The sequence below is a fragment of the Chrysochloris asiatica genome, unplaced genomic scaffold, assembly GCF_000296735.1.
Source record: "Chrysochloris asiatica unplaced genomic scaffold, ChrAsi1.0 scaffold00028, whole genome shotgun sequence".
Classification (NCBI taxonomy): domain Eukaryota; kingdom Metazoa; phylum Chordata; class Mammalia; order Afrosoricida; family Chrysochloridae; genus Chrysochloris; species Chrysochloris asiatica.
In genome coordinates, this window is record NW_006408546.1 from 20,026,668 (window position 1) to 20,039,234 (window position 12,567).

At 40.5% G+C, this 12,567-nt stretch overlaps 1 protein-coding gene across 2 annotated transcripts in view; it reads left to right on the top strand.

Annotated features, from left to right (window-relative positions):
• ITPR1 (inositol 1,4,5-trisphosphate receptor, type 1) overlaps positions 1-12,567 on the top strand; it is a 437,331-nt gene that overhangs the window by 139,386 nt on the left and 285,378 nt on the right. For both annotated transcript variants that reach the window (XM_006846621.1, XM_006846622.1), the window contains exons 4-5: positions 8,695-8,781; positions 10,136-10,294. In XM_006846621.1, the coding sequence (XP_006846684.1) occupies positions 8,695-8,781; positions 10,136-10,294 (246 nt within the window). The remainder of the gene's footprint in view (positions 1-8,694; positions 8,782-10,135; positions 10,295-12,567) is intronic.

The window sequence follows — 12,567 nt, forward strand, 5'->3', positions numbered from 1 at the left end:
TTAGAGTGTATTATTTTGCACTGCCATTTTCATGTTGTCATATCAAAACATACCAATTTAGTAATTAACTCCAGAAACTAAGATTTTTAATGCATGGAAGTGTGTATCAATTCTCTAAGTATCATTGCAAATTCAAAGTCAAGTCACTTCTGGAAAAATGTAGTCAGTGAAAACCTGCTGAGCAGCAGCAGAACATTCTCTGATACAGTGCTGAAAGATGAGTCCCTTAGGTTGGAAGGTACTTTAAACATGACTGGGAAAGAATTGCCACCCACAGTAAAGTTGACCTTAAAGACATGGATGAAGTAAAGCTGTCTGGACCTTCATTTGCTGATGTGACATGAGCTAAAATGAGAAGAAACAGCTGCCAATATCCCTTAATAATTGAAATGTACTAAGTGTGAATCTAGGAAAATTGGCAGTCATCAAAAGTGAAATGAAACACTGGAGCTCACAAGGACTGTTACTAGTCATTTTGAATCAGTCACTTATATTGTCTACTGTGACGCGAATGACAAATTGAAGAGCGACATTATATTCATTGTTGGAAACCACATTTGAAGATTTTTCCTGAAGTACAATGATAGGGTAATATCCATATGCCTACAAAGAAGACTAGCTAATATGACTATTATCCACATTTAAGCACCAACCACTATGGCAAAAATGAAGAAATTAAAGATTTTAGCCAATGTTTGCAGTCTGAGTCTAATAGAACATGCAGTCAAGATAACATTAATAGTTACTGGTGACTGGGATGTGAAAATTGGAAACAAAGAAGGATTGATAGTTTGAAAATATGTCCTTTTTGATAAATGACACAAATTGTGCTATAGAATTTTGCAAGACAAACAACCCTGTTATTTGGAAACATCTTTTTCAAAACCATGAAATACACAGAAATCAGCTTGACTACATCTATGGAAAGAGACAATAGAGAAACTCAGTAGCATCAGGACAAGGCCACGGCTGACTATAGAACTGTCAAGTTGAAGTACAAGAAAATTTAAAAAGTCCATGGGAGCCAAAGTACAATATTGAATTTATCTTGCCTGAATTTAGAGATCATCTCATGGGTAAATTTTGCACATTGAATACTAATGACTGAAGACCAAATGAGTGTAGAATGACAACAAGAACAGCATATATGAAAACAGGAAAAGTTCATCACAAAGAGGAAAAGGCCAAAAACAGGTGCCAAAAGAGACTCTGAAACTTGCTCTTGAAAGTAGAGAAGCTAAAATAACTGGAAGATACGATGGAACAAGGTCGCTGTGCATTGGAACTGACTCAGTGACACTTAACAAGGATGAAATAAAAACGCTGAACAAAAAATTTCAAAGGGTGTCTTGAGAAGACAAAGCAAAGACAGGGTCTTCAAAAAGTTTGTGGGAAAATTAAATGAAAAGATAATGAAATATGCAAATATTTGGAGTTCAACAACCAAAGGGGAAGAAGATGCTTGGTATTTCTCAATTTGAAGGAAATGAAGAAAAAATTGAAGTCTTGAGTTGTATGCAATATAGAAGGGTCTAGTTATGCACTGGACTGCTAACCACAAGGTTGGCAGTTCAGACCCATCAGTTACTCCTTGGAAACCCTATACAGGGTTGCTGTGACCCGGAACCAACTCAGTGGCACTTAAAACAGCAGTAAATAATGAGAGACACAGGAAGCATCTAATGAAGATGGAAGGAATACAAGGAGTCATGTACCAAAAATAATTGGTTAACCTTTAACCATTTCAGGAGGTAGCATGTGATCAAGAACCAATGCTACTGAAGAAAGAAGTCCAGTCTGCACTGAAGGCATTGGTGAAAAATAAGTCTCCAGGAATTGATGGAATATCAGCTGAGATGTTTCAACAAACACCTGCAATGCTGTAGACGCGCACTTCTCTACGCCAAGAAATTTGGCATATCAACTAGAAGAAATCCTTATTTGTGCTCATAAATTGTTACTCAACATCATTAATATCACCCATAAGTAAAATTTTGCTAAAGATAATGAAAAAATGGTTGCTGTATTACATTTATAGGAAACTGCCAGAAATTTAAGCCAGATACAGAAGAGGTTGTGAAATGAGGGTTATCATTGCTGATATCTGATGCATCTTAGCTGAAAGAGGAGAATTCCAGAAAGTGTTAATTCTATTTCATTGACTATGCAAAGACGTGTGTGTGTGTGTGTGTGTGTGTGTGTGTGTGTGTGAATTGAGTGATAGTTTACATGGGAGAACATTGGTTTTACACTCATCGTTTAATTGCAATGATTACAGTCCTCTCCATATATCATCATTCAACAGTATTTGCTTCTATTCCCTCTGGTTTTGATTTTTTTGGATGTACTCAGGAATACATTATCATTTAAACAATCAAACCGCACATTCTGTAAGCCTGCCTCTTGGCTGCCAGCATGCAGCCTTTCTCTTCCCATGAGTCTAGAGTCCTCAGCTGCTCCCTTTCTCCATGTCCTCATCTCTGCCTCCATCTCTGGTGTCGCTGCTTCTCTAGATACAGTCCACATTCCACTCATGCTATTCTCCCTTGATGGTCCTAGAGTCCTCTGTTCCTGGACTGTAAGATTAACTATTCCCCCCTTTATGTTACAAAACTTCTACCTTTACAATGGTGATAGTCGCAATTAGTCATGATAACAATTACACACTATTGAATCATGAGAATTGCAAAGACCATTGATGGTGTGGATTACATTGTGAAAAATGGGAATTCCGGAAGACTTAATTGTGCTAATGAGGCGCTTCTACACAGACCAAGAGGTAGTTGTTCAGACAGAACAAGGGTATACCATATGATTTCAAATCAAGAAAGATGTGTGTCAGGGTTGTATCCTTTTGCCACATTTAGTCGGTAAATGTGCTGAGTAAATGATTTGAGAAGCTGGATTATATTGAGAAGAACATGGCATCAGAATTGGAGGACAGCCTTGCTTGCATAAAGTGAAGAGCTGACACACTGATTGATGAAGATCAAACACTACAGTCTTCAGTGTGGATTACATTTGAACATAAGAAAACAAAGTTCTGGACCAAGAAGCAACAGCATAAGTGGAGAAAAGAGTGGAGTTGTCAAGGATTCCATTTTCCTTGGATCCCAGTCAACGTCTCTGGAAGCAGCAGTCAAGAAACAAAAGAGCATATTGCATGGAGCAAATCTGCTGCACAAGACTTCGTTTAAAGGTATTAAAAAGCAAAAAAAATGTCACTGTGAGGAGTAAGGTGCACTTGACCCAAGCCATGATGTTTCCAGTCACCTCATATGCAAAGGAAAGCTGGACTATAAATAGGAAAGAATGAAGAAGAGTTGATGCATTTGAATTATAGTACTGGTGAAGATATTGGTGAAGTATAGCCAAAATGCTTCTTAGAAGCGAGACTTCAATCTCACATACTTTGAACATGCTGTTAGGAAGGACCAAAGTCCTGGTATGCCGCTGTAGAGTAAAGTAATGGATTAGAGACCACAAGCTTTGCAGTCCAGACCCACCAGCCACTCTTGGAAACCTTATACAGTGTCACTGTGAGTCAAAACCCGCTTGATAGCACATAGCACTCCCTGGACAAGGACATTATTCTTGGTAAAGTAGAAGGTTAGTGAGAAGAGAGTGACCCTCAGTGAGATGGATCGACATGCTAACAATGATTGTGAAGGTGGTGCAAGACTGGGCAGTGTTTTGTTCTGTTCTTTACATGGTTGCTATGAATTGGAGCTGACTTGATGGCACTGAGCAAGAGCAAGAATAGTCCTTAGTAGATTCCTTTTTTTGGAAAAGGATTATACACATGACATGTTAGTAATCTAGGGGAAAAAATGTCCAAAATGCAGATGAGTAATAAAAGGAAAAAAAAATTCCCAAATCCTACTCCACAAAGATTTACACCCTCGGAAACCCTGTACAGGGTCGCTATGGGTCGGAACCGACTCGACGGCACTTAACAACAACAACAACAACTCCAGAAAGATAACCTTGGATTATATTTTGGTGTGTGTTGCATAGTGGTTACAAATCGGGCTGCGAACCTCATAGTCAGCAGTTCGAAACTACCAGCTTTTCCGCAGGAGAAAGATGAGACGTTCTGCTCCTGTAAAGATTTACAGGCTCGGAAACCCTGTACAGGGTCTCTATGAGTCGGAACCGACTCCACGGCACATAACAACAACAACAATGCTTTACCTCACCTCTTATTTTATCTCCATATCTGTACATGCTAAAATATACGTGGATGCATGCTATCTGACTCCCATTTCTTAAACCTGCTTTTACTTACTATGTTGTAAATAATAGGAATCTCTGTTCTGAATTTTAAGGGCTATTTGGGTACTTCATTGTAGGGCAGTACTGAAACTTTATATATAATCAATCTTTTATTTAGGATTACTATTCAGGATTATGACTACTTTTGCCTTTCTGTAAAAAAAAATTAATATGAGCTTGTCAGTATACTGCTTTGGAGAAACCCGTAGAAGTGGAATTGCCAAGTAAAAGTGATGTCCATTCTTAAGTATTTTGGTAGTTAATTTCAGAGTATGCTCCAAAATGATTAAAAGCCAAGTCCATAGACATAAAAATAAACTCTTTCCATGTGTATATTTAAGGAGCTCTGGTAGCGTAGTGGTTACGAATCGGGCTGTGAATCTTAAGGTCAGCAGTTCGAAACTACCAGCTGTTCTGCGGGAGAAAGATGAGGCGTTCTGCTCCTGTAAAGATTTACAACCTCGGAAACCCTGTACAGGGTTGCTATGAGTTGTTTCCGACTCCACGTCACATATCCACCACCACTATTCTCCAAAATGGTTCCTCCAGCTCACTGTATGATAGTTTATGCCCATCCATTGCAAAAACTTGAGGGATCTGACAAACCAAATCTTATGAGTATCCTCTCTAAGAGTGGAAACAACTTTGATAAATATTCAGTAATCCCAGTATAGTTCTTAGATTAAAAGCAATTTCTTTTGAGTCAAGTCCAACTCTTGTTAGAGTAGAATTTTGCTCCACAAGGTGTCTAATTGCTGGTTTTTCAGAAGTAGGTAGCCCAGTCTTTCTTCTGAGTTACATCTGTGTGTACTCAAACCACAAAGCTTTTGGTTCACATCTGAACATGTTAATTGTTTGTACCACGTAGGGACTCTTAATTTGTACTTCACCGTTTTTAAATCTGTTATCTCACTTTTGAATCTAAAAGTCAGGGTAATTGTTTTTGTCTAAAAACTGAACTTGGTTTCGTGGGAAAAGTTATCTAAGGACTTGTGTGTGAGTTAAAATGAACATTTGGTATTTACACATTTAGCAAAAGGTGAAATAAATTGTAAAGCTTTTTTCCTTAAACAAGAGAACAGATAAGAAAAGGAATGTGTAGTAAAAGGGAATTCTAGGAATAGTCCTTAACCTGAACGCTCCTGTTACCGTTTTACTTGTATATGTTTTTTAGCATATGCATTTGGCCCCTTATAACTGTTGGTATTTAATTACTCTTAATTGGAATATGTGGCTTCTTGATGACTAATGTGATGTCTGATTTTAGAGATTCCAGCGACCACTGGGTTGCTGCCTTTTAATTAGTGTTAGGTGCCGTTGAGTCAGTTCCAATTCATAGTGAACCATGTACAGGGTTTCTGAGGAGTGGCTGGTTGTGGTTGAACCGCCAACCTTGTGGTTATAGTCCAGTGCTTACCCTACAGTGCCACACCAGGACTCCAAAGAGTAAGTTGTTGTTAAGTGGCATCGAGTTGGTTTCGACGCATAGCGACCCTATGTAGCGTTTCCAAGGAGCAGTTGGTGGGTTTAAACTGCCGATCATGTGGTTCGCATTACAGTGCTGATCCTATAACAGCATGCTAGGAGTCCAAGAGGAAGTAGGAACTTGATGTTTTAGATCAGTGTTTCTTAAGCATAGGTCATTGGACATTTTTGAGAGTAGGAGGAAAGTCCATGAGAATTGTCCCTCTTGAATGGGACTCTTGTACCCCTCCTGACCAATGTACCCTCATGAACAGCCAGCGCTCATCTGTCACAGAGTAGTGTTTGCTGCTGTGATGTTGAACCAGTTACAGAGGAGCTGGCAGAGTAAGGTGGTCTAGGAAGAAAGTCTTAGAGATCTGCTTCTGAAAACCTGCCAATGAAAGCCCTGTGGATTACGAGGGGTCAATTCACACGTGGTCTTGGATGATGGAGGACACACAGTGTGTTCCTCTGTACTTGGGGTCATGATGAGTCAAGACTAACTCCTCAACAGCAGCTAATAAGAACGTAGTGTTGAAGTCCCAGAAACGCTACTTAGATTTTGTATGCTAGAGCAGCAAAAAATGGTATTCCTGTGTTAGAAAATGTCATGTTTTATTTTATTGAATTTTCTGATTTTTCTCCCCTTGACATTTTTCCGAGCCCATATTAACTGAGAACTGCTTAGCAGAAAATAAAATTGACTGTCTGTGAAGTATAAATCTTCATTCCAAGTAACAAGAAGATTCAGCCTAGTTTTTTTTTTGTTGTTTCATAAAATTACCCATAGATCATGTGGGTGCTGTAGAGACCTAGAAGGGAGAAGCAGGGCATGAAAAAGGGCAGAACGAGAGGTTAAATTCAGGGAGGGTGTTTATTATTTATGGAGGGGAGACTAACTAACTTGGCTCTGCTTGGTTGCTAATTGCAAGATTGGAGGTTTGAGTCTAACCTAAAGGTACTTTAGGGGAAAGTCCGAATCTTCTAAGAAACCAGTCATTGAAAAGACCCTGTGGAGCACAGGTAGAGTCCACGTGTGGTGCTGCAGGACAATGTGCTGGACCGCAAGGTCAGTTTGAATCACAAGGTTGGTGGTTCAAATTCACCAGCGCTCCTTGGAAACTCTAGACAGGGTGACTATGAGTCAAACCTGACTCAACGACACTTAACAACAACAACGGAACACACTTGTACTCTTCACACAAGGGGTCAGCATGAACTCAATGACAACTTTTGGGTTTTTGGTATTTTGGTTTATGGATGGGGATGAGAGAGTTAGGAATTTTGCCAGAGCCATATGGAAGCCGTGGATTGCACGTTGTTCATTGTTGTTAAATGCTGTTGAGTTGGCTGAAACCTATGTAGGGTTTCTTCACTGACGAGCAGCTGGTGAAATTGAACTGCTGACCTTGTGGTCAGCAGTCCGGTGCTTATATCCTACAGTGCCACACCAGAACTCCCCTTATTATTTCTGGACATGTTTTCATCTCCATGGAATGTGTCCTTTGTTATAACTGAAACTAACTGACTGGCAACTGATTTCAAAAAAGAGGGAGAGGAACGTCTTTGAATAGACTGTTGTTTTAAGGAGCTTAGACCGATGTCATAAACTTGCAGTGATCCGTAGGAACAACACAGGCCAGGCGGTCCTGCCCCTTCTGTCATTTGTTTAACTTCATTTAAGATTGCTTCATACAGTTAATTTTTTTCAGAAGATGTATTTTTCTAAAATGTTAGGTAGAAGTGAAGTGGATGTTGACTTTCGAAGGAAACTGAAAGACACTTGACCCAGCGAATGTAGTTCACCTTTTAAAAACCTCATACAACAGCGCTGTAAGATGAAGCGATCTGGTATAGAGTGAAGCCCAGACCAAGCCCCCAAGGATCCCTTACTGTAAAAATGCAGACCTCTCACCTGGGAAAGAGGTCTGTTAACCCACTGACATCTGGTAGCATCTTGCTTCAAGGACAAGGCCACACAGACACTGAAAAGGGGAAACTCTAGGAACAGAACATTGGCAATCTTGTGAAGGATAGGACTAGTCCTTAAGGTTTTATTGTGCACCAGATTAGAGACTGAATTTCTTCCTTGTGGTTTTATTTCTGTTTCACCCCATCTAGGATGGGGACAGACGTTGGGACACAGAGTACGTACTACTTAGGATGAAACTCATTCCCGTTTAGCATTATTGTAATTTGTTAACGGGACTTTCAGAGGTGTACTGGTAAAGAAGTGAAAAGTGACTGTTGAGGACGGTGGCCCTGGCAGACCATTCTAGACCTTTCTATTCAGCTTCACCCAATCTGACATGATGGATTTGGTCTAACAGTGTCTCCCAATGGCCTACTTACTTAGCTAAGTAATTTCCAAGAGATGCAAGTTTATCCTCATTTAACAAAAGAGGAAACAGACTCACATGTGTTAACTAACATGCTCCAGGGTCCTCAAACCAGAAAATGCTCAAACCAGGCTTTGGATCCATGTTTATTTTACTCCAAAGCCATAAAAATTCCTTGACAAGTGATAAAGGACCATGGAGTCCTGGTGTGGTGCTGTAGGATAAGTACTGGGCTGCAGGTCAGTGTGAACCATAAGGTCAGCAGTTCAAACTCACCCAGTGCTTCTTGGAAGCAGCCCTATACAAGGTCGCTATGAGTTAGAACCAACTTGATGGTACTTATCAACAACAAATCCCCTCCATGCCTTTTTGGCTAAGTCTGACCAATGCACATGTCTGCAGTTTACAAGAGCCAAGGAGACCAGCAAAGCAAAGGCAGAGTGGGTTGGGTTTCTGAACCCCTTGCTCATTTTAGTTAGCTTCGGGGTGCCCTTGGGGATTTTGCTAATTTCTGTGGTTCTTGTACTTGCTAACTGGCATAGTTGGTTTGCACTACTGCAGTGAAATAGCACCCGTTGTTTCCTCTGTGTGACCAATGTCCCTTTTCCACAAACAGCATGCTGCAGACTTGGAAAAGAAGCAGAATGAGACAGAAAACAGGAAATTGCTGGGGACTGTCATTCAGTATGGCAATGTGATCCAGGTAGGTCCCAGTGGCCCTTTTCTCCTGGAGCTGAAACATCCTAGGAATGGAATGGAGAAAACAACACATGAAACAGGATTTGGCTGCCTTCATAGTAGGACTCCGTGCAGACAGCTGATTCATTGCAAGGGATCAGTTCCCTTTGTTGTACATGATAGAGTCTCAGGCTGTTTAGTTATGGGAGAATCATTTCCCCTCACCATCGCTGATAATTTAACCTGTGAGTTAAGAGCATAGCCTCTTAAGAGAATGCCAATTCAGATTTTGTGATTTACCTAGCTGTGAGATGTTGGGCAAGAAATCTTGCCATGCCTTAGTTTACTGACCAGCAAAATGGGAACGATATCTGCTTCCTTAGATGATTGAGAAATGCTTATGACAGAGTAAGCTCTGAATAGAAGTTATAATTACTTTCCCAAGACTGAGTTCAGTATGTGGACCAATGTATGGTGAATCAGGACCAAGTCCCCAGCTAGACAGTGAGGACTATGGAAGAACACTACTCTGCCTTGTTTGTCATAGCCAGAAAATGTCAGTGGCTCATTAGGTAAGCTACTCCTCCACTCCAACAACCTCGTTAGAAGACTTGTGGACTGCGTAAGACTGTTTTAGAAACCATATCTGTTGGCAGTAAAAAGGGGATATTAGCATTGGGTATTAGACTCCCAGGTTGCCCTTATATTTTTCCAGGGATTGGGCAGTCTTTGGTATTCCCTTACATCATCACTTAATGGCTTTATTGAGTTGGGAAGCCTTGACAGTTTCCCCCTGGGTTAGACCTGCTGTCAGACAAGTTGTTACCCATTTAGATCTTCAGTCTTCCTATCCTTTTCATATATGACGATTACCCCAGAATCAAGAATCAAGTGTTTTGAAATTCAAGGTGAAAATTCATGGGAGTCATTTTCTTTCCAGTGAAATGACAATCCTGTAAGGAGGCCACTTCGTAAAACAAACTACTGTTTGTGGTCAGAAGTGCCCTGTGTGTCAAAGATTACTTGGTCTACAGTCCAGTTCCTTAGCCCATTACACAGGGTTAGGACTATCCCCACTAACAGATGGCCTTGAACTGTTCCAAACTGCTGGTGCACTTGCCCTGAACAACGTCCACCTTGTCCAAGGCTGTGTTGAGGAAAAAAGAAATTATTTTCTCTTCTACTCTACTTTCTATTCCCTGCCCCTGGGTTCTTCTTTCTGTCCTAATTATTCCTAGCCTTAGACACCTTGTGTGTCTAACTTCATTAGCAGTTCAGTGGAATGTCTGATCTGATGAATCTTTTCTGTGACTGAGAGAGCCGTGGTGGAGAAGTCAGAGACTCACTGACACTCAACGATTCTCTTGGTGGGTTTTTAGCTCCTGCATTTGAAAAGTAATAAATACCTAACTGTGAACAAGCGGCTTCCGGCTCTGCTGGAGAAGAACGCCATGAGAGTGACTTTGGATGAGGCTGGAAATGAAGGGTCCTGGTTTTATATTCAGCCGTTCTACAAGCTGCGATCCATCGGAGACAGTGTAAGTATAAACTCCCAACTTCTGCAGCACTTGTGGCTGTGTTTTCAACCATCACTGTGTTCCAGAGGCAACTAGGAGAGTTTTTAAATGTTGGAACCAGACACTGATCCTGTAGGAAGAGACTAGAAGGGAATCACTATGGAAACCAGTGTTTGAGAAACAAGGAAAATTGGAGAGACTTGTGACCTAAATGCAGAAGCTATGTTGTTCTGACTGGGCTTCCACACAAAATTCTATGAACAGCCCATTCGCTCAGTAACACAAAGCCAGCTATCGTGTATTAATGTTCCAGGGACCATCCTGCCATTGTCAACTCATTAGTGGACTAGAAACACCTTTCTGTTTTGGAAATAAACCTCTAACTCATGGTTTGTTAAGGAAGGAAGACAGAAAAGATGTAGATCTAGCAGGGAAAGAGACTGGCTCTTGGGATTCTTCTTACTGGTTCTTTTGTCAATAACCAAGCAGGCTCTCAGCCCATTCTGGTCTCTGAGGCTAACCCTTCACCTGAGGGTCAAAGCCGCAGGATTCCCTTACAGTGCTACATAAAACAGATGATCCTACTAGCCCAGTTAGTAAGTTATTACATGGGCCTATATTTACCAGTGAATATGTTTAAATTCTCTAAGTTTATTTCTGACCTTGTTAAGACTCTCAAATAGTTTCTTGACTAAAAAGAAATATGTGCTTAAGCAGTGTGAAAATTTCCCCAAATACTGAGCTAATCTTAACCTAAGACTGTATTTTGTTATTTTTTTCAGTGTCATCATTTAAGTTTATCAGCATTGGGCAATCTAGAGATGTGTTAATTTGGGCGTTTGTGTGTGTGTTATGTGATATATCGTATACCACAAGCCTGTAATACAAGATGATACTCTCACACTTGGCGCACCATAAATCTTGATCCTTAAAAGGAAAAGTCCAGTAAGAGTTTTAGTTTATTTACTCAAGTGTTTACCATACATTCATTTGTAGTTTGAAAAAACTTAGCTCACATATGCTTCCTAAGTGTTCCCAGTGAAAGCAGATGGGTGTTACATGATAGGACACCAATTTCCCACTCCCCTTCCTTTTTGTGGTTGTTGGGAAGTGCCGTCAAGTTGGTTCCCACCCATAGTGACCCTGTATGGTTTCTAAGGAGCAACTGGTGAGCTTGAACCACCGATCTTGCTGTTCAAGGTGACTTTGCAGTTCAGTGCATTAACCCACAGCACCACACCAGGAGTCCCATCTTCCTTATGTTGTTGTTGTTGTTATGTGCCGTGGAATCGGTTCCAACACATCATGAACCTGTACAGGGTTTCCGAGGCTATAAATCTTTATGGGAGCAGAAAGCCTCCTCTTTCTCCCACGTAACAGCTGGTAGTTTATGCCATACTAAAAACAATGACAGCAACAGCAAATAAGTCTTGTTTTGACTTTTATCTTCAGCAAGTCCTTTGCTTTCTTATCCTATAAACTGATCTGTTTATCTATGAGGTAGTTGAAAAATGTGAAGGGAGAGCATCTATTCTTTTTTTTTTTTTAGTTTTATGTTCAATTTATTCATACTCTGCCTCATTTCATTAATTGCATTCCCCTCAATGTGTCATCATTTACCCACTTCCTTCCTTTGTTCCCCATTTGCATTCTCTCTCTCTCTTTTTTTTTAAATTTAAGGTTTTTATTGTGGATTGAATGAAAGTTTACAGGACATATAATCAGTTTCACATTCAACAATTCATATAACTTGTTTCATTACATTGATTATAATCCCCTCTATATACCATCAGTTGAAAGTATTTCTCTCTATCCACTTTAGCTTTTTAAAACACACACACACACACACACACACACAAAAAACAAAACAACAACAACCCACTCAGGCATATATAATTTACATCTTCAAAGTGCACATTCTGCAAGTCTGCTCCTGGCCACCAGCTCTTAGTCCTTCTCTTCTTAGTCCATGAATCTAGAGGCCTCAGCCACTACCCCTCTCCATGCCCCCATCTCTGCCTCCATTTCTGGCGCTGCTGCTACTCTGGATAAGGTCCCGCACCTATTTGACGTTCCTCTCTTGATGGTCCTAGGGTCCTCTGTTTCTGGACTGTAAGATTAACCACTCCCCTTTTTTTGTTCCAAAACTTCTACCTTTACAAGTGTGACAGTCACGATTAGTCATGATAACAGTTATTCACTATTGAATCTTACAAATCTTATCCCCATCTCCTTTCACCAGACCCATCTAGACAGGATGATAGCTATTCAGTGGGGACTCTTTCCTTCCCCCA